The sequence below is a fragment of the Eurytemora carolleeae genome, unplaced genomic scaffold (assembly GCF_000591075.1).
Source record: "Eurytemora carolleeae unplaced genomic scaffold, Eaff_2.0 scaffold11, whole genome shotgun sequence".
NCBI classification, from domain to species: Eukaryota; Metazoa; Arthropoda; class Copepoda; order Calanoida; family Temoridae; genus Eurytemora; species Eurytemora carolleeae.
In genome coordinates, this window is record NW_019396030.1 from 418602 (window position 1) to 445921 (window position 27320).

The 27320-nt window shown below is 33.3% G+C and overlaps 5 protein-coding genes across 8 annotated transcripts in view; 2 read left to right on the forward strand and 3 right to left on the reverse strand.

The window, feature by feature from the left end:
- Positions 1 to 4493, forward strand: part of LOC111695708 (vesicle-trafficking protein SEC22b-like) — a 4869-nt gene extending 376 nt beyond the window's left edge. The window contains exons 2-4 of the mRNA XM_023465121.1: positions 202 to 303; positions 2896 to 3299; positions 4170 to 4493. Coding sequence (XP_023320889.1) covers positions 202 to 303; positions 2896 to 3299; positions 4170 to 4225 — 562 coding nt within the window. The 3' untranslated portion in view covers positions 4226 to 4493. The remainder of the gene's footprint in view (positions 1 to 201; positions 304 to 2895; positions 3300 to 4169) is intronic.
- Positions 4480 to 7837, forward strand: LOC111695690 (mediator of RNA polymerase II transcription subunit 15-like). Its single transcript, XM_023465099.1, has 5 exons — positions 4480 to 4615; positions 5565 to 5666; positions 5772 to 6185; positions 6618 to 6725; positions 6844 to 7837. Exons 1-5 carry the CDS (start codon positions 4499 to 4501, stop codon positions 7783 to 7785), a joined length of 1683 nt encoding a protein of 560 aa, XP_023320867.1. The 5' UTR covers positions 4480 to 4498; the 3' UTR covers positions 7786 to 7837.
- Positions 7838 to 11028: 3191 nt separating this feature from the next.
- Positions 11029 to 18398, reverse strand: LOC111696202 (uncharacterized). Its single transcript, XM_023465753.1, has 3 exons — positions 18301 to 18398; positions 15602 to 15712; positions 11029 to 12734 (listed from the first exon to the last, which is right to left on the reverse strand). The coding sequence occupies exons 1-3, from the start codon at positions 18355 to 18357 to the stop codon at positions 11166 to 11168; spliced, it is 1737 nt and encodes a 578-aa protein (XP_023321521.1). The 5' UTR covers positions 18358 to 18398; the 3' UTR covers positions 11029 to 11165.
- Positions 16375 to 16984, reverse strand: LOC111696213 (uncharacterized). The gene is made up of 2 exons (XM_023465762.1): positions 16759 to 16984; positions 16375 to 16565 (listed from the first exon to the last, which is right to left on the reverse strand). The coding sequence occupies exons 1-2, from the start codon at positions 16972 to 16974 to the stop codon at positions 16419 to 16421; spliced, it is 363 nt and encodes a 120-aa protein (XP_023321530.1). The 5' UTR covers positions 16975 to 16984; the 3' UTR covers positions 16375 to 16418.
- A 2250-nt stretch (positions 18399 to 20648) lies between the features above and the next one.
- Positions 20649 to 27320, reverse strand: LOC111695641 (uncharacterized). 4 transcript variants are annotated; one of them, XM_023465041.1, is made up of 6 exons: positions 26954 to 27320; positions 26256 to 26282; positions 23905 to 23978; positions 22862 to 22919; positions 22587 to 22674; positions 20649 to 21630 (listed from the first exon to the last, which is right to left on the reverse strand). In XM_023465041.1, the coding sequence occupies exons 3-6, from the start codon at positions 23933 to 23935 to the stop codon at positions 21382 to 21384; spliced, it is 426 nt and encodes a 141-aa protein (XP_023320809.1). In that variant the 5' UTR covers positions 23936 to 23978; positions 26256 to 26282; positions 26954 to 27320; the 3' UTR covers positions 20649 to 21381. The 4 variants fall into 4 exon arrangements, with proteins under 4 accessions (XP_023320809.1, XP_023320827.1, XP_023320801.1 ...); XM_023465059.1 differs by lacking the exon at positions 26256 to 26282; XM_023465033.1 differs by lacking the exon at positions 26954 to 27320 and having other exon boundaries at positions 26256 to 26525.

Below are 27320 nucleotides of genomic sequence, written 5' to 3' on the forward strand. Positions count from 1 at the left end.
GGGGGGGGGGGGGGCGAAAGAGGAACCGAAAGGTCAAATCCTATATTTTAGGGTTTCCTAAGACTTCCAGAATCTAAATTCCTTGAGACTTATTTGGCTTATTTTAAATATTCCCGGATTTAAATCTTTATGCGTATTCTTAAAAATGTTTTTATCTCTATCTTGGTTTTCGGATCTTATTTCTAATGTTTCTTAATTCAGGAGTATCTTGGAATACCAAAACCAAGCAAAGAGATTGTTTAAAACCTTGAACGATGTTAGTCCTAGTCGGTGCTCCATAGAATCTGGACCATACATCTTCCAGTAAGCAGGCTTTTTTTCTAATTCCTATCCTAGTCTAAAACTGAATTTTCCTAATAAATTTTTCATTAATTTTACCATCGTACATTAGCGATTTGGTATTATAATTCTCCATCCTGTTATGATGATGCTGGATAAAAATTTTCAATGGCAGAAAATCGTAAGTCTTACTTTTAAATGTATAATTTCCTTAATTTTGTTAAATAATTACGATAAGAAATTGCAATGCAGTGCTTAGGATCCGGATCCGTTGGTTCCGCAACATTTTGGCTTCCTGGATCCGGATCCAAAGGGAAAAATATCAACCAAAAATTGTAAACAAAAATTATTTGCTGTCAAACCCCAAGTCTGGACTGTTGAAAAAAAGAGAGATTATCAAAAATTGTCTTAGAAAAATTTGCACGGGTGGAGGATGGTGCTTCCCACATCTGGTGGCGGTCTGGGGGGCCCACATTGGGGTCTCTTTCAGATTCCATTTCTTTATGTTCTTTATAGAAATGTTCATGACCTGGATCCGGATCCATTTTTTCCGAATCCGCATCAAAGTTTAATGGATTAAATCCTACTTTAAATTGTGTCCTAAATAAGTAATATTGTAACAATTCAGCGGGTTCTTATTTAATTGTATATTTGAACATTCACATTTAATGATAAACTAAAAGGTTCAAAGAGCATATTTTATTTATGAATTGGAATTCATTCTTTGCGGATCCGGATCCGTGTCCTGTGAAAAATGGTTGGCCGGGATCTTTAATTTCTAGTTTTAAAATTTCTTGTTACTAAGGAAAATATTGTGTTATCCTTTTTTAGCCAATGAAATATAAGTAAAGTTTACCGACCACGTATTGGTCTAAATATGGGAGACTTATGTTGAGGAATTAGATGTTTTAGTTTAGTTCTAATGATATTTTGTCACTTTGATCCGGATCAAAGTAGCCGATATATTGTGGATCTGGATCTTAAACTTTGTGATGGATATTTGAAAATTCAAGAGAAATTAATCGTGGTTTCTTTAATATTAAGCTTTTAACATAAATATATACATACATATATAGAATATATCTACTACATTTCTCTTCTAAGGCTTCTCTCTAACTTTAGACATTTATTATCATGTTCTTGTAACGTGCTATAGCGCGAGCCATAGGCTAAAAATCAGAACACATTCGATAAAATTTTCTTTATTTACTGTTTGAGTAAACATAACTCCGAAAATAATCGCGTAATTTATGCTCATCCGATATAGTGTACCGAGTAATATGAGATTGAATTCACTTAACACTTAACAAATTTACCATAAACCTGGAGAAAAAAATTAAAGAAAAGATTTGGGGCTTTGAACTACTGATTAAACAGAAAATAATGTTGTTTAACAAAGGGAGTGTTCGCAAAAAAAGAAAGAGTGTAAACTGTCAAGGCTGAATCCTTATTAAATTTGGATTTTATCATGCTTGTTTTACTTCTATCTTAAGCGATAAAAAGGAGGGATTGGTTTAAACGTTTATTGTGAAAAGTGGAGAAGGGATCCAGTAAATTCTTGTAGTTCACAAAAAATATGGTTATGCGCCGGATTTTCAGTTAATAATGATATATTTATTAAAAATGCCTTCTTCGTTATTAAAAATCTTCTAATTTGGAATGAGTATTTTCAAAAGTTACACTAGCGTAGCGTCCTAAAGAGATAAAGAATATTATGATATGTTTAAGATAGTGACCGGCTATGTAAGGTAGTTGAACTGAGTATGCAGTGTTGTGGAAAACTTCATTCGGATTCATTTGAGACATAATAAACTTTTTAAGATCTGCAAATCCTTAGTTTGAGCGCAAATTCGACGTTAAAAACTCCTCCTTGAGGGGTGGATACGCTTTCAGAACTAGTTTTTTATTATTAATTATTAATTAACGACAATAAAAAATAAGGTAAAAATTATACAGTAATGGTTAGTAACATATTTCTCGAAAAGAAATTTGTCAATAAATCAATGCAAAAATCGATTATTTCGTTTTAATTATTATATTGAATCTCTTATTTTCATTGAATTTATTCCCAGATTTCTTCAAATTCTTCAAATGTCGTCTTTTCAATAATAATTCTAGAAAATCTGCAGAAAACGTGCAGAAAATCTTTGTGAATAATGAGAAACCAGAATAATGAGAAAATAGAAACTAATAATTGAACAAGATTACTTATTTTCGATGATAAGATTAATTTTTATTTTCTCTACATGACGTCTGTAGTTTATTGTGGAACTTTTTTACATTTTATGTCGTCGTTATTTAATAATTTAAAAAAACTAATTCTGAAACAACACTGTATACTAAGTTTAACTAACTTACATAGCCGGTCACTCCCTTTAACTACATTCTAATGACTAGAATAAAATTTGAAGTGTAACTTAGTTAATCTACATGGAATCTCCGCTCTTAACATTTAGCGTTTTCCACCATTTCCTTCTTATAGACGCTATAGATAAAAATAAAATTAGCAGCGAAGATATTCAAATTTGATTTTGATTCAGCCTAAACCCCATTTCAGATTTCGCAAACAGTCCCTTTGAAAAAATTACGAAAATCTAATAATTGTATTGTTTTCAGCTACCTAATAGAGCAACAAACCTGCTTTTTAACTCTGTGTGATCGAACCTTCAGTAAAAAAACAGCGTTTTCATTTCTTGAAGACCTTGCCGGAGAATTCCAAAGCCAGTTTGGTCACAAGATAAACACTGCAACCCGACCCTACTCATTTATCGAGTTCGATACATATATACAGAAAGCTAAGAAAACCTACGGGGATTCCAGAGGACGGAGACATTTATCGAACTTGAACAGCGAGCTCCAGGATGTACAGAGAATCATGGTTCAGAACATTGACGATGTTCTTCAACGGGGAGCAATTCTATCTGAATTAGAGAACAAATCTGCAAACTTGACAGAAATGTCAAGAAAATATAAAAAGGATGCAGAAACATTAAATGCAACTTCTCTAGCTGTGATTGCAGGTTAGGTTATATACAAATTTTAAAATTAAATCATTAAGAAAATACTGAATGCGAAATTTCTAAAGACTGGAAAGATGCACCGTGAAACGAATTTTTTGGGTTCGGTGCTTCGTCTTGGTTTTAATTAAGTAGATCATTTGTAGTGGAATTTTTTAATGTGTTTTATTGATATTTGCAAATTGTTCTTGACTACGAATTCTTGCATGTTTTTTTCGGTTAATTGACGTTTCAGTGGTTTATATTTTTAAGAATAAAAAAATTAGACATCAAAAGACTATTTTTTCCCTTTTTAAAATTTTAAAAGATTATTTTTTTTCTATTAAAATCACTTTTCTCTTTTTCAGCGATTAAAACCTAAAAGGTGCTTTGCCCGAACATATATCGGGGGGGGGGGGGGAATTGATTTTTAAAGAAAATATATACCTCTGGCAAAAAATTGTATTGATTACATAAGCAGTTTAATAATTTAAAGAATAGAAACCGCGTCTGGATCAAACATGAGACGCGGTTCAAAAATAGTTTTATTCAACTTGAGATTTTAATCAGTGTTCCAATATTTGAGCCGGAGCTCAATTGGAACCGGTTATTGACGGTTCAGCGACGCTGTTCAAATTCTTTAAATTCGGTCTCTAATATCAAAATTGTCTTTCAAAAATCTTTTTTTAACATATTCGAGAGCGCTATTTAATACATCGAGTAGTTACTAGAAGAGTTGAAGATCTATTCCGAATGTAAAAACATTAAGAAATAGATTGAAAATGAACCGGTTATATTTTAGCAACTTAAAAATAAACTATGGTTTAGTAGAATAAACAGAAAATCATATTTTTCACTTTCAGTCTCTAATTTCATTAAATGTGTATATTTCAGGTGCCTGCGGTGGGTTCTCTCTTTTAGTTCTAATTCTCTACTTCTGGATTTTTTAAACTATCTTGTATTTGTTTGTGAAAATTTTATATTTTTACTGAAAATATTTATTTATATAAATAAAAATAAAAAAAGATGTTATATAATGTAAGTCGCAAAATTCCTAATTATCAGTTTAGTTCGTAAATCAATTTTTAAGAATATTTTAGTGCCACACTATCTGTTAGGCCTGACAGGTTTTATTTTAATGATTGGTAAGTGCTCTGTTTGTTGTTCAACCATACCAGTGATATATTTCAGCATTTCACAAGATTCTATTTTTCCAGATTAAAATGAGCACAGAATGGCAGACGGACGTGTTCAGAAGCAGCTTGGTTCGGAAGCTGGAGGAAGCTATAAGAGAATCTGGTTTACAAAATCAGAAAAGTGCTGTAGAAATGGAAAATCAGGTAGATAGGGGAGGAAAGGGCAAGATACATGTACGTTGTAAAGCAAAGAAAATACAGAAAAGGTGCATCGGACCACTTTCACCGTCTTGATATACTTTTCAGAAATATGCACGTAGAGTCTACATAGCTCAAAACAAAAAAATTCTTGAATTTATCAAAAATTGACCGATTGATGTGAAAAAACGTACTTTTCCCAAAAACGAGCATTTTTAACGCTTTTTCTTGGCCTAACTCAGCCAATTTTTGAAATTTTTCGAAAATATCAATGGATTTATGCTATTGAAACTATAAATGACATGATAAATTCAAGAAATATTTTATTTGGCTGTGTAGACTCTACGTTCATATTTCTGAAAAGTAAATCAGACGGTAAGTGGTCCGATCTCAGAATTTGTTAGACTAAAAAGGATGAGAAAAAAAAACAAAGTTCAGATGGAAATATAATAAGAATTAAAATGTCTAAAAAGCAAAAGTAAAATAATAAAAGGGAAAAAGAAAAAAGTATGTAAAGTATAAAGAGAGAATACAATAATATGGAAAGGTAAAGCATGCATGGTATTAAATGTGTAATAAAACAAGTTAACTAAAGAAAGACAGAATTCCAGGTATTAATGGAATATAATGTTGCCAAGTAAGAACTAAGTATAGAAGTAAATATATGATGAACACTGATTATCACTTCAATTTAGTTACGTTTTCATTAACAAAATACGCAGCTCCTTAATAAAAAAAAACTGAAAGACATACCATTTTTTCCTTTATAATAGTTTTTGTCCTTCACTCTTCTCTAGATAGTCGGAAATTATGTTTGAAAGAATGGGGGGNTCTTTTAGGATAAGAAATGCCCTTGAAATTAACATCAATAGATAATTTGAACGGATGATATGTTTACCTACAATTGTAAAATTGGTGGATGATGATGACGTGCATTAATAAATATTTACTTCAGGTTTTCCAGAGATCTAAGAACAAGGAAGATTATTTAAGCTTTGTTGCTAAACTGATCCTGCATGTTAAACAGCAGGCGCGCAATAATGCTGAAAAATCTCAGGTGAATTATTTTTCTGGCGTACAGTGTACACTTTACATGTATGTTTTATATAAGTTTCTATATTTAAAAATTTCCAGAGTTAAGTAATTATTGGTTTGATTACAGGGAATGGGAATGGTTGGAGGATTGTCTCATCAGACCAGGATGATAAACCCAAACATGCAGCAGCAAATTCAGCAGAACAGGGGACAGATTCAGGGTATGCAACCTACACAGCAGCAGCAGCAGCTTATCATGCAGCAGCAACAACAGCAACAGCAACAACAGCAGCAGCAGCAGCAACAGCAGCAGCAACAACAACAACAGCAACAGCAAATGCAGATGCAAATAAGAGCCCGACTACAACAACAGCAGTTACAGCAGCAACAGCAGCAGCAACAACAGTTACAGCAACAACAACTTCAACAGCAACAACTTCAACAGCAACAACTTCAACAGCAACAACAGCAGCAGCAGACCGGTGGCCAACGTGTTTCTCAGCTTCAGCAAGCGCTGCAGCAGAGACCCCAGGCAAACCTGGTGAGATAATTTATCTAAACATTTCATCAATCCTTGTATAGTTTTCCTAACTACTCTTACCTCTTTTTCATATTTTAATGGGTTTCTTTATTTTCATGCTTGCCACAAACTGAGATTTTCTAATCCCCATTTCTTTGTAACCCAATATCCTGGACTTAGATATTTCAAACTAAAAATTCTGTTAGATAAAGTAATCTTAAGTTTGAAATATTTAAAGTTTCCTCCATCAGATTGCAAAGATATAGCGATAAGAAATTTTAAGTTTGTGACAACGATGTATGTGTATTAGATATATATGACATGATAAGAAACGGTTTACAACCTAATTCTGTTTCAAAAACGTCTTTGAAATTAATTAATAGTTGTATTTATACGGTTTTTGTTCATCCTTGTCAATAATTAAATTAGGAGACAAATTAAATAATATTACAGGGTATGTCTGGCTTCTCGATGCGTCCAGGCTCTGTAATGCAAGGAACTGTAACTAGTAGTGCTCAGGGTCCCTCTCCCATACCATACGCACAATCTCCCCAGGGTCAGGTACGTTTAACACAATTTAGATTTATGTTGAAACAAACAATTTGCCCGTGGAAAAAAAATTTCAGCCCAATCGGTCCAGCCGTTTGATATTACATAGATTAAAATTCTACTTTTTTAGATTGGGAATCCGTCTCCGGGTGGACCTGTTCCATCTCCTGGAGGAGCAGGCTCACAGAACCGTTCCAATAGTCTAGCTCCCTCACCTAGTAGTCAAGTAAATACACCTCTAAACCCCGCCAGTCAGGAGGATAAAGAATATCTGGAGAAAGTAAAGTCCTTGGAGAAGTATATAGAGCCACTGAGGAAAATGATTCTAAGAATTGGAAACGAGGATAATGAGAAGTTGTTAAAGATGAAGAAATTGCTGGATATTATGTCGAACCCTGATAAACGAATGCCCCTTCAAACCCTGCAGAAGTGTGAAGGGGTATTGAAAAGAATGCAGCTGGACACGACAGAATCAGATCAGGCGGACTCAGGGCTAGGTTCAGGAGCAGATAAGAATCCGCTTATTGAGTCTATTTTAAAAATGAAAAAGAGTGGGAAGGATTGGGACTTAAACAACAGTTTATCCAATGCATTCCTACCACCTATTCATGCTGTGATGGGACCAAGAATATCTCTACCTCCTCTTCCTAGAACCCCACCTGGAGAGGAGAACGAAGATCAAATACCAGATATACTGCAGGGAGAAATTGCCAGGTTGGATCCTAGATTTAAAGTCTGGCTGGATGAATCTCAACCTTACGGAAACCCATCAAGTGTTGAAATTGTTTGTCAATTGGATGACAGAGATCTACCAGCACTTCCAAACCTATACGTGAGAATACCCAAGAATTATCCTGATACTCCACCTGAGACTAATCTAGGAGATCCAGACTATCTTACTACTCCCTTCCTACGTGAGGTGTTTAGCGCCCTGAGCTCCAGGTTAGATAAGATGCCTGTACAGTATACTCTATCCCAGGTTCTAACTGCCTGGGAACTCTCCGTGAGATCTGCATGTTCTCCTTCTCCTGTTAAATATAATTCCCGTCCTGCTGTTGGAATCCTAAACTAGAAATCTGTATGTATGTATAGTGGTGACTCAAAAAATATATTAAGATAGTTTTGTTTGTCAAAAATTAACTCTTTATGCATCAGACGAATTTGAATGACGTCTGATTATCTTCTTCTATATATTAAAGCTACTCATATTTGTAAGTTATAGCTGGCCAAACGTCTCAACCAAATGGGCTGACATTTTTTGAGCGAGTAATTTTCAAAGTGTTGCTGGATCGAAATATTTGTGAAGATACGAGACTTTTCAAGCACGAAAATTGCTTAGATTTATTTTCTAATAAAAATATCAATAATTCACTTTTTCAAACAGTGTTAATTAAGGTTCTGTTTGAACCTCTATTGGCACTAATGGAATTATGGTACCAATTTTTTTATGTAAATACAAATACTAAATGACAAGAATTAAACTCAGACTAGAAAATTTAAGATACGGGGTGGCCCAATAAGTATAGGAATTGACAGACGAATTGAATATCGTCTTTGATTTCAGATAATTGATAAATGTTATAAAAAGAGATTGAAAGTCTAATGGGCTTTCCAAAATGTGGTCTACCTTCTTCGTATCTTTAAAAATTGACGTAGATATTAATCATTTGAACAGTTGATTTTAAAACAACTGGAATCTGGACAAATTTCCTAATATCTCCGTCAAACCGAGACTAGTAGTTTTTTATGTTAAATGTTTTAATTGTGATACTGCAAAATTATGTTAACGAAATAATCCCGCATGGAACAAAGACAATTACTGAAGTCGTCATTTAATTCCCATGTTGATTGGGACACCCTGTATGTTATAAATTGACGGCGCTAGGAACAAAAACTGTCAATTTTAGCCATATTTCAGTTTTAGAGTAAAGGGAAAATTTGTCAATATCCAACAAATTTTGTTTTAGCAATATATCTTTATTCAGCTTCTCAATACGATTCTATTAATATCCATTTTTCCAGTGAAAACATAATTTTTTAAACCGAAAATTTTGAATCCTTTTAGTAGTCATTGGAAGCTGTAACATATCAGCGAGCATTTGCTCTATAATTTCTATTCTGTGGATGGAAACCTGCAGATAATGCCCAACATTAGCATGATTATACCCTCCCCAAAGAACGCTGAAAACGGCCTTTTTTGGCGTTTTTGACAGTTATTTAGAAATCAACTGCTCACTGTATTAATATTGGAATTAAACTTAAAGAGACTGCAAGCATAATTTCAAGTGACCCTCCATGCAAATGCCTAATGTTCAATGGTACCTTTAAAAGCTTTGTCCATGGTAATTGGTCAAATATGAATTAGATATCAATGTTTATAATTTTGATAACTAATTATTTTTAGTTGTGGTTTCTTTACAAAAGTGAGTTGCGCATTTACACTGCAGGAAAACAAATAATAGGAATTATCAGAAGTAAAATAACGTTTTTAAAATAAGAATATTACAATATTAATAAGTTAAAGGTTTCAAGATACCGTTTTAAATCGGGTATTGCAATCTTTGTATGGAGGGTCACTTGAAATTACGCTCACAGTCCCTTTAAGAAGAATTATCATGTGAAACATACAAAAATACACATAATTAACTCACACAAGTTAGTCAATACTGCCACTGGAAGGGTTTGTGTGATTCATACAGTCTTTAAAATGGCCACAAGGTTTTTGCAAAAAATTCGTGGATTTTTCAAATTGGATGAATTGGGACTTTTATAGTTCTTATATTTGCGGGGTCAAGTTATAGTGTCCGGGCGTGAGATAATGTCCGGGTACTGTATTTAAATATATTTTAATATTAAAATATATTAAATAGATTCGTTTACATTTTAAACGATTAATCATCACACAATTTTTCAATGTGCAATGGATAGTAGTTAATATCATGTTTTTATTCTTTGAGAAAAGGACGACATTCGAGACAAAATATTGTCTTTTACATATTTTCTACTTTTGCTTCATTTAAAAACTAATTTAACTATATATATGCATCCATAATTTTATATTATGTGGGGAAAGTGTCCAAATCTTGGAAGAAGTGGCCCACTACCCGGGCAATATCTCACGCCCGGACACTTAAACGCCTACCTTGAATTGTAAATTTTCCAATAGCTAATCAAATAACTTGCCTCATGCGAAATAAACAGGAAATATTCTAAAATACTCTAATTTGACAAGAAACGGAAGTTTTAGTAAAAACATTAAAATTGTCTTGAAAGAAAGTATCAACTATTCCTGAATGAAACGATCCTTAATCGATTTGTAATTGTTATTGTTAAATTAAAGAAGAAGAATCTATAGAAAGACTTATAACTTTTTAACTTGCTTGACTTCTGTACTCTTGTGTTTTCGCCGCATTTTGTATTTGGTTTCCAGTCTAGTTTATTCAATTATAGGTCTCAGTTTTTGTTTCAAAATTTTCTGTGTGGTTCGAAAAATGCTTACATTGAAATTTGTAAATCCAATCTTAATCTAACACCACGTGGAATATTGAACCTGACCTATTATCCATCCTACTGTACATATACAGAGGAGATATTGAACCTGACCTATTATCCATCCTACTGTACATATACAGAGGACATATTGAACCTGACCTATTATCCATCCTACTGTACATATACAGAGGACATATTGAACCTGACCTATTATCCATCCTACTGCTGAATTTATTGATGCATTTATTATTTATTGTTTAGCGTAGAATGTTTAGTGTCTATGCCCTGTGTGAATTTATGATGAACGATTCAAGTTGTGAGCATAAATAACTCCTTGCCTAACCTTCTGTAGGCCCAGAAACAATGGTTTGCCTGTGGACAGGGTAACACGTTTACTCAAGGTTGTGTTTTACCCACCTTCCTCCACCCCGGTCAAATATATGATATTAATATATTATGCAGTTATTCATATTATGTTTATGTACATTTTACGATTGTAATTTAATTTCAATCTACTTTCACGGCTGTGCACAAAATATGTTTTCTCAGATTTCCCACGTTTATTTGAAAATGAACTCAGTTCTGGCCTCAAACTTAGATTTTTTAATCCCTATATCTTTGCAACCCGATGTCGTAGACCTTTGATATTTCAAACTATGAATTTACTAAATCAGATTGTCAATATCAAAGGTTAACATCAACATGTACAAAAGATATAGAGATTAGAAAATTTGAATTGGTGGCAAGAACTCCGTTCCTTAGAGTTGGGTCGAAGAACTACAAAAAAATCCTCATATCCAGCTTCTGCAGAAAAAAAGCCTACTGACAAAACAAATAATCATTTATTAGAAGAAAACATGTTAAACAGCAACTGTTTCTTTGATGTCTAGAAGTCACTTTGGACGAACAAGTTTCATTGAAAAATAAAACTATTGGAATTGAACTAAGTTGGATAAAAAATTAGAACGACGGAGAATATTCAGGAATAAAAGTTTTTCCATTTGAGACAAGACGAACCCTGGAGTTCCTTTGAACCGGAGTAATGGTCGGTTCAAGTGATCCTCTCCATGACGGAGTAGTAATCTCTAGTCCTGGTATCCTACTAGTAGGAATATCCGCCTTCTCTCTTGTCTCCTGGATAAAGTTAATGTTTGGTTTGATAATAGAAGTTAGCCGAGCTCCGAACGGGAAAAGGTTGTAGTCTGCATAATATTCAATATCAGTTGAATCTGAATCATAGTTGCCAAGATCAGGATCCGGAGAATAATCTTGGTTTAGTTCAGGATTAATATGCTTGAGAGGTTCAAGTATATTCGTGTGTTCGGTAGGTTCTGGTAAATCTTGAACTAAGAAGTCTGGATCCAAATTTGTCGGATATTCATAAGGGTTAATATTGTCATTTTGAAACGGTACAGGTTTCAGATTATCTGAACCGAGGCTTAAAATTTTATCAAAATGAGCAACAAACCTTGGAGCTGTTGTACTTTCCTGATCTTGATTCTTGAAGTTAACATCTGCTACAGGGGGAAGATCAGAAGCGAACCTACTGGAACCTGGTTTGTGTTGGTTGGTTGCGATATTTCTTTTCCTTTGTCTCTCATAGATACTGGATTTTTCTTCCGTAGGAGTGAGATGATTTTCAAGGGGGGACGGAAGATTATAAATCTCCGAGATAATGGATGAACTATCAGGTTTCTTCAACTTACTTTCTACTTCTGGTTCAGGTTCGGGTAAAGGTTCGCTGTAGATAGTTTCCTCCAGGTCTGAGAAGTCTTCGATTTGAGAAGAGCTTAGTTGCTTTACATTTGGTTCAGCAGTTTCAGTTCTCTGCCTATCCTCAGTAATTATTTGTAAAGAGTCGAGACAAGAGTCAAGATTATTACAGTTCCTCCAATCAACGACCCCACTTATCTCATGTTTAGGCTCTATTAAAAAAGGTTCAGGACCGGGATTGTTGTTATTGGAGTTTGGTTCAGAACCTTCAAATAGATGAAGAATCGGTTTGGGAATATTTAAAGGAAGAATGGAAGAGTCGGCACTGTGCCCGGGCCCCAACCTCACTTCTTGTACCTGATTAGGTTTGGTTCTACCTTGATGAGCAAAGTTTGTTGCTGAACTGGAAAAAGATGGTTCCGGCTCAGGACTTGGCTCCTTTTCTTCGTTTAATGTTATAGTTCTCTCAGGTCTATCTACATCTATGGTACTAGGTTCTGCAAATAGATCATGAAAATCCTCTCTTTCTCTAATAACTTCCCCCAAATTTAGTCGTTTAGGAAAACGGTTCGATTTATTTTTTGACAGCTGACGTTTTGTTTTTAGAGCATCCACTTCCCGAGATGGTTCAGGGGGTCCGTAGGGACTTGCTTTGTATCCTGGTTGGTCTGGATATTGAGCCTCTCCCTCGTATCTAACCTCAGCCTGGTAACCATTCTCCGGGTCTACTCTGTATGTAACGATCTGAGTTCGTCCATCGGGTAGATCTACTCTATACCCTCCAGTCACCTCATCCGGATCACCTTTCTCGGAAACCTGAAAATAATCAATTATTATTTTTATATTAAAAATATTGACAACGTGATTTTAAAATATTTTTCAATTTTATTCTTAAACCGTAACCTGGAACCTTGGTCCTTAATCCATACTATATATACATATATATATATATATATAATTATATAAGTATAAGGTTAACAAATATTAATCCATATTTTTATAGTTTATCTATTTATAACAGACCGGTTCATTTGGGTATTCTTTTTTTCTGTAATACTCATTATCTAGAAAATCTGCGAGAATTTTTCATCAATTTTCAGAGAAAACCATTACATCTCTCAATCATCGCAAGTCTGTGAATTGTTGAGATGTGATCAAATAGGTTGACAACCTATTTGAGATGTGATACTAAGAGTAAGAAGTGCAGTTTTATAAATAATATATTCCATTCATATCCTGATAAATTAGTAAATCTAAAATTCAATTCTATTTAATTTTTCCTTATTCCTAACCTTGATCCTATCCAAGTCCCTGCCTAAAGTAGTCTTGTAACGCAAATAAAGTGCACGCATTTTTTAATGGTTTTCATGGAGTTCATGCATCATTGTTAAACCTGCATTTCATCCAAGTTTAAGATTTCCTGCTGCCTAGAGGAGCTAGAGTGTGGGTTAGGAGATACAGTATTAAGGAACGGTGATATGAAAATTTAAAAATTTTAAAGAATTTAAGGCTCTAAAAGAATACTAAGAGGCACATGACAAGATACTGGAGTGCAATGAAAGATATTAGAGAAATGTGTAAGATATTGGTGTACAGTGGAGAATATTGGAGCATAGTATGACATATAGGAGCAAAGGGGAGGATATTGTAGGAAAAAATAGGATAATATTGGAGTACCAAGATGGAACAGGATAGGATATTAGAGAACATTGGCGGTTATTGGAGCACAAGGAAGGATATTGGAATACAACGGAGGACAATGGAAGGGAAGAATATTGGAACATAGTGTAACATATCTGACACAGGGGAGGATATTAAAGTAAAAGGGAGAATATTGGAGTACAGGGGAGATTATTGGAGTACAGTGGAGACAATTGGAGTACAGGACAATATACTGGAGTACAGGGAAGAATATTGAAAAACAGGGGAGAATACTGGAGTAAATGACAGGATACAGGAGTACAGGAAAGAATACTTGAGTACAGGGGAGAATATTGGAGCACTGGGAAGGATATTGGAATACAAGGGAGGACACTGGAGTGCCCGGATAGGATATTGATGCACAGCTGGGAGGATATTGGAGTACCCGGATAGAATATTGAAGCACACGGGAGGACACTGGAGTCCAGGACAGGATATTGGAGCATAGTGTAACATATTGGAGTACATGGTAGGATATTGAAGTAAAGGGAAGGATATTGGAGTACCCGGATTGTTATTGGAGCACACGGCTTGGAGAATACTGGAGTCCAGGGGAGGATATTGGAGTACAGGGGAGGATATTGGGGTACAGGAAGGATATTAGAGTAGAAAAAGCTATTATATTATTGGAAACATAAACAAACATGAAAATAGCGGATACATAGATAGCTAGATAGAATTTTCATAAAAAAAATGTTAGAACGTTTTGTATGCGAAAAGCTAAAGGTCGCAGATAAGAAGTTCAGAGCATATAATCCTCTTGTGTTGATTATAATTAAACTTTACAAGCAAGAACTAAAATGTTCTTGACCATGGAGTTAATTTCAGCTAAATTGCTTTTTAGGTGTTGGACTGAGTCGAGATTTCTTGCTTTGTCCCGAATACAATTCTTTCGGAGATATTCAAGGTCTTGGTTATCTATCTTTTACTGTACAATGTACAATTTGCATATACAGAGGACAAATTGAACCTGACCTATTATCCATCCTACTGTACATATACAGAGGACATAATGAACCTGACCTATTATCCATCCTACTGTACATATACAGAGGACATATTGAACCTGACCTATTATCTATCCTACTGTACATACACAGAGGAGATATTAAACCTGACCTATTATCTATCCTACTGTACATATACAGAGGAGATATTGAACCTGACCTATTATCCACCCTACTGTACATATACAGAGGAGATATTGAACCTGACCTATTATCCGTCCTACTGTACATATACAGAGGACATATTGAACCTGACCTATTATCCATCATGCCAGACCAGCGCCATTTCCTTTCCCTTAATTCCTATTCTCTGCCTATTATCTATCCTACTGTACATATACAGAGGAGATATTGAACCTGACCTATTATCCATCCTACTGTACATATACAGAGGACATATTGAACCTGACCTATTATCTATCCTACTGTACATATACAGAGGAGATATTAAACCTGACCTATTATCTATCCTACTGTACAGTATACATATACAGAGGAGATATTGAACCTGACCTATTATCCATCCTACTGTTCATATACAGGAGATATTGAACCTGACTACTGTACATATACAGAGGGGATATTAAAGCTGGCCTATTATCTTAGAGCGCATTTTACAATGATAGCGTACATATATGAAGTAAATTGTTATATCTAGAGTTGATATAAGGAAGATACAAAAAAATGATTGCAGTTATTAGAAGCACTATGAACAAAATTTAGAAGCTCTGAGTTTATTTGAATTATTTTAGAAAAAGCAGTACACTTCTTGTCACAAATATACAGAAAGCGGGTTATTATAGTGTATATCCATGTAGTTAACACCTATAAAATTATTATTAATGTTGCAACCTTCAACACAATTTTATTGATTGTTTCAAGGTTTCCGCAAAATATTTTACTTCTCTCATTACTCTGCATTCATTAATCCAACCTTTAGTATGCTATCAAACTTATATTAAATATGTTTATAACCTCGAAATTGTTGAATGTTTTTGGATCCGCCACATTGTAACTGTATGAGTAAGGAAACCTAGGAGATTCCTCAGTATCTATACCCTCCACTAGCTCTAGGTCTAGGAGAACCTACAAAAAAAAGTAGAGACAAGATAAAAATTGGTTTCTTTAATAGAAAGAAAACATATGTGAACATTAAAAACTTTATATTACTGAATGTGTTTTCAGGATTTCAAAGAAAATTTTAGCCCTTATAGAACTTTAAAACAAATAATATAGAATGAAAAGTGGACTCGTTTCAGATAGGAAAGACGAAAAAATAACATTTGTTCTTGCTGCAGAAAATATAGAATTGTGTCCAGAAAACAGGGTTAAAAAAATGCAGTACTTTTTGTCATTTTTATACTTCGCACTTTAAATAATAAATTTAATGCAAATTGTCTGCTAATTAAATTGTACCTTTGAAAAGATTGTTCTATATACCACTCAAAACAGAAATCATTAAAAGAAAGAAGCAGAATTTGCAGCAAATCTTTAGAATAGAATCCCAATATTTTGGCAACCTGATATCTTAGACCTTCAATATCTTAAACAATGACTTCAATTTGTCAAGATTACTAAAATATAGATTTATTCGATTAGACTGAAATGAATTCCTTTACAATTACATGCAGGCACAGGACAGAAAAGCAAGTAAAGAAACAGAATTTGAATACCCTGCAAACTATTCGTTTTAAGTTTAAATATATATGCGCGCATTTTCAAAATGTAAAATAAGTTAATATGGCGGTTCTTTAAAAGAAGTGGCAGGAAAATATGACTTACCTTTGGGATTTTAGAAGTCAGACCATAGCAGGACCAGGACCAACACCAGGACTAGGATGGCCGGAAAGGCCAGGATCCTATTGAAGTTCCATCTGGCCCTCAGCTCCACAGTGTGTGTGGGCACCAGGTACGTTCTGTTTCGAGGAAGGCTGTGTCCCTGCGTGTCATCAAAAATAATAAAAGTGTTACATTTGAAATCATTGATAGGAGGGAGAAGGGTGGGGTGGGGGGGTAAAAAAAACATATATTAGGAAATTACTGCTGGTTATGTTCAAAATTGATAGAACTGGGGGGTGGGGTGTCCAAAAATTGTTTACTTTGTTTACAATTTTTTGTTTGGTAAAAATTACCTGGATCCTAAGCTGGTCTCTTATATTTGAGGTCAACAAAATACGGTTTAGGCGTACTTCTGGGTTGCGGTAGATTCTCCCATTGTCCTGCCCGGTATAGGCGGCTAATTCACTTCCCAGGAACATTTCTACATTTCTGTAGATCATCCTCCTGGGGAAGCGTCTTCGGGTCACTGAAAATCTGAAGTGAACCCCCTCTTCTAATGTCACAACCATTCTATAAATAAAGGAATTGAGTCTTTTCCACAAATTGTGATGTTCTAATCCCTATATCTTTGGATTCCAACGTCGTAAATCTTTGACATTTCAAAATATGACTTTTGTTAGATAAAATAATATTAGTTTGAAATATCAAAGGTTTATGACATTGGGTTCCGAAGATATTGGGATTAGAAAATCAGATTTTGTGGCAAACACTCAATTTAATAATTTTAAAATGTTAAAATTGAATCATAATCCATTTAAATAAATTAAAAGTTAAAGGATAACCATTAAACTACAAAAGCAAATTTTTAAAGCAGATATTATAACTAAAATAGGCTTATTTACCTTTCAATTAATGAAGACTGATGAAGACTGAAACTGGTTCCGAATTGTGGATTTTCATGATAATGTTCGCGGATTTCTAGAAAATAAATCATTTATAAGTTGGAAAATTAATTTAATCATTTTACGGGAATATATTCAACTTAATTAATTCATAGTTTTTGGCCAACTAATACAATGTGCATACTAATAAAATAAACCAGAATTTTTGTATAAAAATATATAAAAAAATAGCTCTTATGTGAGTTATACAATTCTAATGAACACTAAAACCCACGAATTTTTAAGTCAAAAGAAATTCTAAATGTCTATAAAAACATTTATAGCTACTTTTACTTTTATAAGATTGATTTCAATAAAAAATTGCTTAACGAAACTAAACAAATGAAATGAAATAAAATTAAATAATTTTTTTTTAAAAGAGATATTAGATTTTAAAGCGATTTGTATTAGATAAGTTTGAGTTTGGAAAAACTCCATGAAATTATTTCACATACATCAGATTGACAAGGAAAATAAATAAAAAGAAATTGAGGCGGACTCGAGAATGTTTAAATTAAAGAAGTGGCTGAGATTAATTCCGTCAGAACTTATCTCACAGACGAGACGTGTTATAATATTAAAATGTTCATATTTTGGAAACCTTGTGAAGTTTAAGTTACTAAAACGAAAACGGAATTATTTTAAGCAGACAAAGGCCAGTCGTGTTTCTAGGATTAATAATCAACATTACCCTCTCAAATATATCATGCTAATTTTCTTTAAAACCTGGGTCCGAATTTATTGAATTGGAGAGGTCTCTGAATTACCTACTGCCGGTTCAACTCTTGTATCATCGATTCAAAGTTAAAGGTTCATGAGAATTTAGGTATTTAATTTGAGATTGAATCGGTGATTCGGGATTTTAACCAACTACGTAGTTCAACAACTTCTGACAACTCATTAAATCCGGTCCCTGATAAACTGGCAGTTAATGCACATTGTTAATGTTAATACCGAGCATATTATAGCGAGCCAAAAAATCCTCTTCAAACAGTTCTTATCCTCTCTCATTTTATAATCTGATAACTAATTCTTTATTGCAACAATATTATCTGGACTTTGCATTTACTTTTTCATTTTAATATGTCATTGTTACTTCATAAAAAGGGAATTATTATAAATTTGTAACATGGCAACAATGCAGATAAAGTATTAGATACATTTTTTGATTTGAATTAGATGAACTGTTCTGTACTCCGCAATATCCTGGGTTCAACTGAGCAGGAAATGAAGAATCAAACCCCCGGGTTTTCTCCCCTATATCTAGGTTTCTTTACAAGTACCCAACCCAACCCTATCTCCAGGTCCAATCAGAGCTTTAATACGCGCCGCGCTCCCCTGCAGTTTCAAGATTCTAGTTGATAAACAAGGAATGAATGAAGTGCAGAAACTTTATATAGATAAAACCTTGACAAGTTATTTGCAATTATCATTCTTTATAAAATTCTACATCATGAAAATAAAAAATGCATTTCATTTTTAAAAATACAAAAATTAAACTTTAATCTGATCTTTTACGCTATAGATGAATTATTATTACTTGAAACAGTTATCTCAAAATATCTTTAAAAGACTGTACGCGTAAGTCCAAATGACCTTTCATGCATAGATGGCATCAATGCGAGTTCACAATTAGATTTTAATATATAGAACTTTAAAAACTAATTATTTCAATTATGTAAAAGTTAACACTTTAAAAGCTAAAAGCGACATTTTTTCACTTTATTATTTTCCGATAAAGGTTTCAAGGGTACCGTTGTGAATCGGGCATTGCCATCTTTGCATGGAGGGTTTCTTGAAATTACGCCTACAGTCCTTCTAAACCATTTTCGATCCGATCTTGAATAATTATCTAATTAATTTATTCTAATTCTATATATCGAATAAAGTCCAAAGTTTTCAATTATGTATTTATTTCACTAGATATCATCAATCGTGAAAGATATATGTATGAATATGTATATATGTTTTGAGTCTATACACGGATAACTAGTAATATAGGTGAACTTAATATCTCTGCACGCCATTTTCAAATACAAAAACAGAAAATTTATAAATGTAAATATTTTGACACAAGCACAGATATTCTCTAAATAATTGTGTGTTGCTGAACTAGGTATAAATAGCAGAACTTCTTGTGTTGACCTGCATGCACCAGGAGTTGAAGTAGCTTTTACCTAGTTCAATATTATTTTCCCATCTCCGATACTATTCATGTTAACCACTTCATCAAGTCTGATACAATGTAAATGTGTTTTATATGACAAACAAAGGAGTTGAGTCTTTGACACGAACTCTAATTTTATAATTCCTACATCTCTGCAACCCATTGTCGTAGACCTTATATATTTCAAACGATGTACTTTGTTTCATCAAATTATCTTAGTTTGAAATATCAAAAGTCTACAACATCAGGTTCAATAGATATAGGGATTAGAATATTTGAGTTTGTGGCAAAGACTCAATTCCTTTAGGAAATGATTACAAACAATAGAAAATATTTAAACCATGAATTTTTATACCTTTGTTTACAAATAAATAGTACTACAGGTTCTGGGAGGAATATTTTTTAAGAACATTGATTAATTTCGAAGATATTTGATACAGCTATTTCGAAAATGTTCTTTCAAAATACAAAAATAAAGTGGCGATTTATTTTATTAAATATTAAAAAAATTGTTTTATTGTTAAAAAATGTAAAATACTATTAGACCATTTCCATATAATTGAAAATAGTTTTACATTTTCATGTTTTTGAACATATTTTCTGATTAAATTTAATGAATATATATATATAATAGTGAAACTCCATTTTCTTAATTGTTTTATGGAGGATCCGTTAGCTTCCAAAACTGATCAACTTTGGCAGTTCTTTAATTTAAAGTGTCTTAAATCCTTTCTTTATAGTCATAGTACTCGATTGGTCAATGGAGTTTTCATGCTCTAGCTCTAAATTAAACGAATCTCCTTTTCTTCTAGCTCGGCTGGGTTGTTAGCTTGTTAGCTCCAGCCTACTGTATAATGGTAACTTTAGCTATTGCTGGAAATAGTCTAGTTCTTCTAGCAGTCTCCAGGTACAATTTAATAGTGGTAGGAAAAATGAAAATGTGGTGTAGGAAGACGACTTATAGAATAAGTTATGATTTTAAATATTCCAACATGAACATGAAACACAGCTGTTTGTAATGTGCAATGTACAGTGTATACAGACCCATTATTTGATGAAATGATTTACAAGCTTCTTCTAAAATGATGTCGCTTTAAATGAAGATAAAAAACAATATATTCCTCAATTGTTTACATAAATTTAGATTTTAATTAAGCTAACGATCTAGTTTACATAAATTCAGATTTTAATTAAGCTAACGATCTAGTTTACATAAATTCAGATTTTAATTAAGCTAACGACCCAGAACTGCAGTTTTCTTCATTTGTAAATAAAGCTATGGGAGTTCTTGGTATTAATCATTAACTTTGACCAACTTAACCTACAAATTGAAGAATAAATTACAAAAATATATCTATATATATGTATAGTCTACGAACTTATATGCAAATTATGTTCCCCTGCATGTTGGCTTAAAGGATCTGTAAGCGTAATTTCAAGTAACCCTCCATGCAAAGATGGCAATGTCCGATTAACAAAAGTGCCCTTAAAAATCTTTGTCAGTTGAATAATTATGTGGAAGATTTGGTCGTTTTTCTAGGTTTATAAGTGTTTTATTTTTTTATAATTCCTATGTGTTTTCCTGCAGTAGAAATGCATAACTCACTTTTGCATAGAACCCGCATTTAAAAATTATCAGTTTTCATAATTAAAAACATTGATATATAATTCCCTTAAGAGTACCATCTTGAATCGGACATTGTCATCTTCGTATGGAGGGTCACTTGAAATTATGCTTTCAGTTCCTTTAATGAGCTGAAACCCTGGTAATGATATACAGTATACACACTAAGCTGAGAATCTTCTTTATAAACATCAACTGAAATCTAGTCCTGAATTACGCAGCATTAATTCGTAAAATTCGTCTATCAAAGAATTGAACATGTTGAGGAGTCCGAGGCTACACCATCCCTTTCCTTTGGTTTGGACAATGAATGCTGAAAACTTAGAACCAAAGTTTTCCCCTGTTCTCCAACAGGATATTTCTTAGGTTTATTTTCAGAATCATTGTTAAATCTCCTGGTAATACTTTCAGTGAAGTTTAAGAGAGCAGACTGTCCCTTAGACGCTTCTAAGCACTGTTGATCTATGTTTTGATCTCCTCTATTTAGTCCATCCTAGAAATATCCTAAAGATAATTTTTTAACCTGAAGTTTAACTTTAAATTCCACAAGATCAACATTATATCCTGTAATAAGTTATGTTTTCTATAATATGTAGATTATTAAACCCTACACATTAATATCTCTAGGTATGTTTTAGTATAGGATACAGGTAGGGACTGAAAACTCCGGATCATTTGAAGTACCGGTACAGTATCTCTACCTGTATCTTGTATTAAACCCTACTTGTATCCTGTGCCAAACCCTACCTGTATTTTGGACTAAACCCTATTTGTATCTTTACTAAACCCTACCTGTATCCTGTACTAAACCCTGCTTTTATAATGTGCTAAACCCTGCCTGTATCCTGTACCTAACCCTACCTGTATCCTGTATTAAACCCTACCTGTATTCTGTATTAAAACCTATCTGTATTCTTTATTAAACCCTACCTGTATCCTGTACTAAACCCACCTGTATCCTGTATTAAACCCTACCTGTATCCTGTATTAAACCCTACCTGTTTCATGTATTACACCCTACCTGTATTAAACCCTAACTGTATCCTGTATTAAACCCACCTGTATCCTGTACTAAACCCACCTGTATCCTGTATTAAACCCTACCTGAATCATGTATTAAACCCTACCTGTATCCTGTATTAAACCCTATCTGTATCCTGTATTAAACCCTACCTGAATCCTGTATTAAACCCTACCTGTATCCTGTATTAAACCCTACCTGTATCCTGTATTAAACCCTACTTGTATCCTGTATTAAACCCTACCTGTATCCTGTATTAAACCCTACCTGAATCATGTATGAAACCCTACCTGTATCCTCTATTAAACCCTACCTGTATCCTGTCTTAAACTCTACCTGTATCCTGTATTAAACTCTACCTGTATCCTGTATTAAACCCTACCTGTATCCTGTATTAAACCCTACCTGTATCCTGTATTAAACCCTACCTGTATCCTGTAGTGGAAGGAAGAATTTCCAAATGTTTGATGATATAGAGCGGAACTCGTATCTCCGTAAAACAGATAGTTCTTTAGCCTAAATTGGTAAGAGATACAGGGGCGTATACAGGAATTTTTTGATATTCCAGGGAGAGGGGAGAGGGGTTAAAGATATATATTAATTTAACAACTCCTATCTTAATTGTTTAATCCACAACAGTTTGTATATTAATCTAATCAAAAATCAGAAATGAAGATTACATTTTTTTTTCTCAATATGTTACCTTCTTCTCTCAAGATAGATTGCTGGTGCTTTATCTTCATATCTTCTCTTAACATCATCTACATAATTCTTTCTTTAGATATTTTACTTAACAGACCGTCCTTGTAATCTTAAGTGACCCTTCATTTAAAGAAGTGACTGCTGCTATTCACAACGGTACCATTGAAACCTTAATCTGATCAATATTGTGGAATTAACATCATTTTTCTAGTTTAAAATTAACCTTTTCTTTTAATGTTTCTGAATCAAGATATGGGCAAGTCACTTTTGTAGAAAACCCCCAAACAAAAATAGTCAGTTTAAAAAAAAAAAAAAACATAAATATTTAATTCATACATGATCGGACAAAGCTGTGGATCGGAAAGCCCATTCTATCAAACTAAAATTACGTTTACAGTCCCTTTAATTTTAAAAATATTAATTTTCATTTTGACATTTTTAATTGTATAGTATTGAAAATATGTTATCTTGAACATTTTCATAAAACTTAGAAGTTTATCATCTAAACCTTGTAATTTATCACCTAAACCCCTGATTCATCATCTAAACCAAGGAGTTCATCATAAATATATTACCTGAACCACGGATTTTACAGGTGTTCCAGTACTTATTATGAAAATCTTAAAGAGAAAAAATATCAACAAAAACAATATTCAATCTAGGGTTAATTGAGGTCATAGTCTCTAAAAGAGTAAAACACGTTTCTCTCTGTTCCACGCGAGCTGAGCGAGTCAGGGTCTATATATATATATATATTTTCGAAACTGTTCAAGTTTCCTGTAATTTAAAACTGTGATTGAAAACGTTGAATTTTGTGTGAAAAAAATTTGTTCATCGTTAAGGATGGGTTGTGGTTTTTTTTGATAGTTCATAAATAAATAAGATTTTTTCGTTCTTTAAATTTTTATATAAATTGGAAAAAAAATCCAAATCAGAGAATGTCTGCACGAGAAAATGCTCACAAAATATTACAGCTGATGACTTTTGATTAACCTAAGGGAAAATTTATTAGATTGCAAAAGAACTATTTCTCAGATAGAATTCCTTGTTGATAATCTATTCTATTTCTTCTCATTCAGTCCGCACACTTGATCAATATTCTTATTCATCTGTTTCTTCTGTAAAGATTAAAGCTTTATAATAAATTATATATACATATATAAAGTTGTTTGTTTGTCCGATCATAACTCAGGAACCCCAGAACATATTTGCCTCAAATTTTAATTGGTGGACTCGAGAGAGCCACGGGAATATTATTAGCATGATTTTGAGATTCTAAGTGGGTCCACTTTTACACGGAAAATAGTTAAAATCGTAATTTACGACAAAGCGTGGGTAAACGGTGGGACTTTAACTATGTCTACACTAGACATCTCTTGGTTACCATAGCTAGTACTTAATGTACATCAAACTCATGAAAGATTGTTCAGGGGTGAGGAGTGTGTATAGGATTTCATCTATAACAGGGGGGGGGGGGGCAAAAATGGTTTAGCCGGCGCGCCCCTCTCATAAGACTATAGGAGGGGGGATTTTTTAATATGAGGTATTTAAAGGGATTCGCAAATAATTTGCGAATTTACTATATAGATATAAAATACTTGTCTTCCAGGATGTTTTCATACCCTTTCACTTTTGATTTGGCAAGCTTTTTAATGTATTTACCTGTGTCATGCATGGAGCGGACTCTTGCATGGAGCGGACTCTTGCATGGGGCGGACTCTTGCATGAAGCGGACTTGACCCTTAATGTTTTAGCCTTTTCAACACAATGTTAGACATAAAAAGCAATGTTAAAACATTAAAAATTATTAAATTATTTAATACGCATTTAGTTCTGAAATGTATTTTAAAGGGGGTAAAGGCAAAAAAATGCATTCCTCTTAAATGTTGTCTTCCTTTCAAATCATCAAACAATTAATATTTACTCGGGACATAGATAATTTTGAATGCGTTTTTCAAATCAAAAAACATTAATAAATACAGGAGTTGTCATAACATTGCTTTTTATGTCTAACATTGTGTTAAGATGGTGAAACTTTAGGAGGAGTCCGCCCCATGCAAGACACCGGCAACCCTCATTAGAAATAACAACAGTTAAATTTTTAAAAACATTCAGACTGTCCATAAACCCTGAAGCCATGTGAGATACTACAAAAAACCAGGCCCGATCAGTTCAGCCGTTTTTATGTTTATTGGATACAAACATAAAAACCAAATATATAAATAGATAGTTAATGTATGTTTATAAGATTGTTAGGTGTAAAATAAACTGAATGTTATTTGGAGAAATTGAAAGTTTCTTAAAATGATTAAAACCTTTTTGGATAAAATTTACTTTTTTCTTTTTTTCTTGATGTGTTACACTGTAACAAGTTATAGTAAGCTTGCACACATATATGGAATTAGGCCTTTTACCAGTAACAATTTCAGCTTTTAAAGGTTACTATTTAAGCCGCCGTTTTCCCCCATGAGGTCATGTGTGCTGCCACAAAAAAAATTTGGCCCAACGATTTAGCCGATTTTTGGAAAGATGACAAAGACATAAAATATCAGCATATCAGAAAACTAAAATGTGCAGAATTTAACACAATATAATAGTTCGAGTTTCAATCTAAATCAATTTAAGTTAATTCTCAATTGGGATTGGTGAAAAAAATTACAATTGTATACAATACAATTGTATACTGAAAAAAAATAACTATTCGTGTATGGAAGTGACAGGGTGAGAGGTAGGTCTTAGAGCTTAGATTTTTCTTAGAAATGTTCATCTTAAAATTATTTTATGGTTTGAATATATTATTTGTATCTTTTTTGTTTGTTTAAACTAAGTTTATATTTGCGACAAAACTAGTTTAGTTTCTTTCACTTGTGTGTAAAAATAACTAGAATACTTTGACAGCTGAATCACTGTAAACTCCGGTTTATTTCAAGAACCGGGCCGACTTTCAAGGAGCTATAGAGCACAGTACACACACAGACTTTATAAGGTAAATCGGGACAGTCCGCCAAATAAACCATTCACTTTTTTAGAAAACTTATGAAGAATACAATTTTTCTTTTTACCTTTCTCCGTGTGTAATGTGTATCCCTGAGATAGTTTGATCTAAACCGTCTCCTAAACTATACTGTACTACCTGAGTCCTACCTGCCATAGTTTCTCTTGAGACTTCTAACCCTACTACTCCTACTATATTAAATAAAGGGTATTTTGTGTACACCGGGGATTGTAAAAAGATCACGAACTTGAAGAAGAGCAATTATGTATCTTCACATTCATCTAATATCTTGATTTCAAACAAGGTGCCTGTAATTTGAGATTAAAAAACTATATCTATAGTATACCTGTTTAAAACTATATCTATAGTATACCTGTTTAAAACTATATCTATAGTATACCTGTTTAAAACTGTGATATCCACTTTTCTAACCAAGGAACACATGTTTTAGTAAGGTTCCAGGTAAAGCAAAATACAAAAATGCAAAATTAGGATTTTTAAATATCAAAAGATGTATGGGAGGCCGGAAAGAATTAATTAAATGGATAGGTTTGGAAATAAGACATTTAAAAATATCCATTAATTTGATCATAAAAAAGGGAAGTGTTCTTATTTCTCTTACAAAATTGAGATACTTCTTGAAAAAATATCTTTACTTTAAATATATCTCAAGATAAAATCTGAACCAAACTCTTTATATCTCCGGTAATATTGAAAGCACAAAAAACGCAGACCACTTTTTGGAAATGCCAGGGCTAGGAGAATTATGTGATAATTGTTTCAAGAATCATACATGTTAAAGTAGATAGAAGACTAAATGTCAAAAATAAATTCAAATATCAAAGACGACTTTCAAGTCGTCTTGCTATTGTCATGTTTCGTGGGACACCCTGTATGATTTTGTACCCAAGATATACTCTTAAAATATGATACAACTTTTGTTCGTTTCTCCGTCTATATACTTGGCCTACTTGGAAGCTTTCCTTTCGTTATAAAAATTAATGTTTGATATTTGCGCTGTGTATATTAAAGTAGTATTGATCACAGGGTTCAGGTATTGAATATATGAAAGCTATATAATATATAGTGCACAATAACCTTGTATGTAGGGACACGACAGCAATTCTATCAATTCAACAGTTCAAGTTATTATCTCTCACCACGCATACAGAGCCTAGTAGCAGAATAGTAGTCGGAGTTCAACCCGGCTTATCAAGGTTCAAAACACCTGTTGTATCGTGATAAAGGAACAGTACAGCTGCAGTAGTAACCTGACACTCTGGCAAACCTCATGTAAAATCAGTAAACCTTCTCCCCCCCTCAACCTTTAAACTTTAAATAGTAAAGAGAGAGAGAGAGAGATAGATAGATATAAAGTGAACTCGTGTCAGTTGTGATAAAACAAGATATGGGTCGGAGCAAAATCTTAAAAATAAAAGATAGAAAAATATGAAGTTCATACACT

What these genes read in the sequence shown, in the direction of transcription:
- LOC111695690 (XM_023465099.1), top strand. Translation starts at nt 4,499, where the DNA reads ATGAGCACAGAATGGCAGACGGACGTGTTCAGAAGCAGCTTGGTTCGG. An exon ending in CTGTAGAAATGGAAAATCAG is followed by an intron (nt 4,616 to 5,564) that starts GTAGATAGGGGA and finishes TATTTACTTCAG; the next exon opens with GTTTTCCAGAGATCTAAGAA. An exon ending in ATAATGCTGAAAAATCTCAG is followed by an intron (nt 5,667 to 5,771) that starts GTGAATTATTTT and finishes GTTTGATTACAG; the next exon opens with GGAATGGGAATGGTTGGAGG.
- LOC111696202 (XM_023465753.1), bottom strand. Translation starts at nt 18,357, where the DNA reads ATGAGAGAGGATAAGAACTGTTTGAAGAGGATTTTTTGGCTCGCTATA. An exon ending in GGCTCGCTATAATATGCTCG is followed by an intron (nt 15,713 to 18,300) that starts GTATTAACATTA and finishes TTTTTTTTGTAG; the next exon opens with GTTCTCCTAGACCTAGAGCT. An exon ending in AAACATTCAACAATTTCGAG is followed by an intron (nt 12,735 to 15,601) that starts GTTATAAACATA and finishes GATTATTTTCAG; the next exon opens with GTTTCCGAGAAAGGTGATCC.
- LOC111695641 (XM_023465059.1), bottom strand. Translation starts at nt 23,935, where the DNA reads ATGAGAAGAAATAGAATAGATTATCAACAAG. An exon ending in TAGAATAGATTATCAACAAG is followed by an intron (nt 22,920 to 23,904) that starts GAATTCTATCTG and finishes AGAATTATGTAG; the next exon opens with ATGATGTTAAGAGAAGATAT. An exon ending in ATCTATCTTGAGAGAAGAAG is followed by an intron (nt 22,675 to 22,861) that starts GTAACATATTGA and finishes TTACCAATTTAG; the next exon opens with GCTAAAGAACTATCTGTTTT.
- LOC111696213 (XM_023465762.1), bottom strand. Translation starts at nt 16,974, where the DNA reads ATGGTTGTGACATTAGAAGAGGGGGTTCACTTCAGATTTTCAGTGACC. An exon ending in GAGACCAGCTTAGGATCCAG is followed by an intron (nt 16,566 to 16,758) that starts GTAATTTTTACC and finishes GATGACACGCAG; the next exon opens with GGACACAGCCTTCCTCGAAA.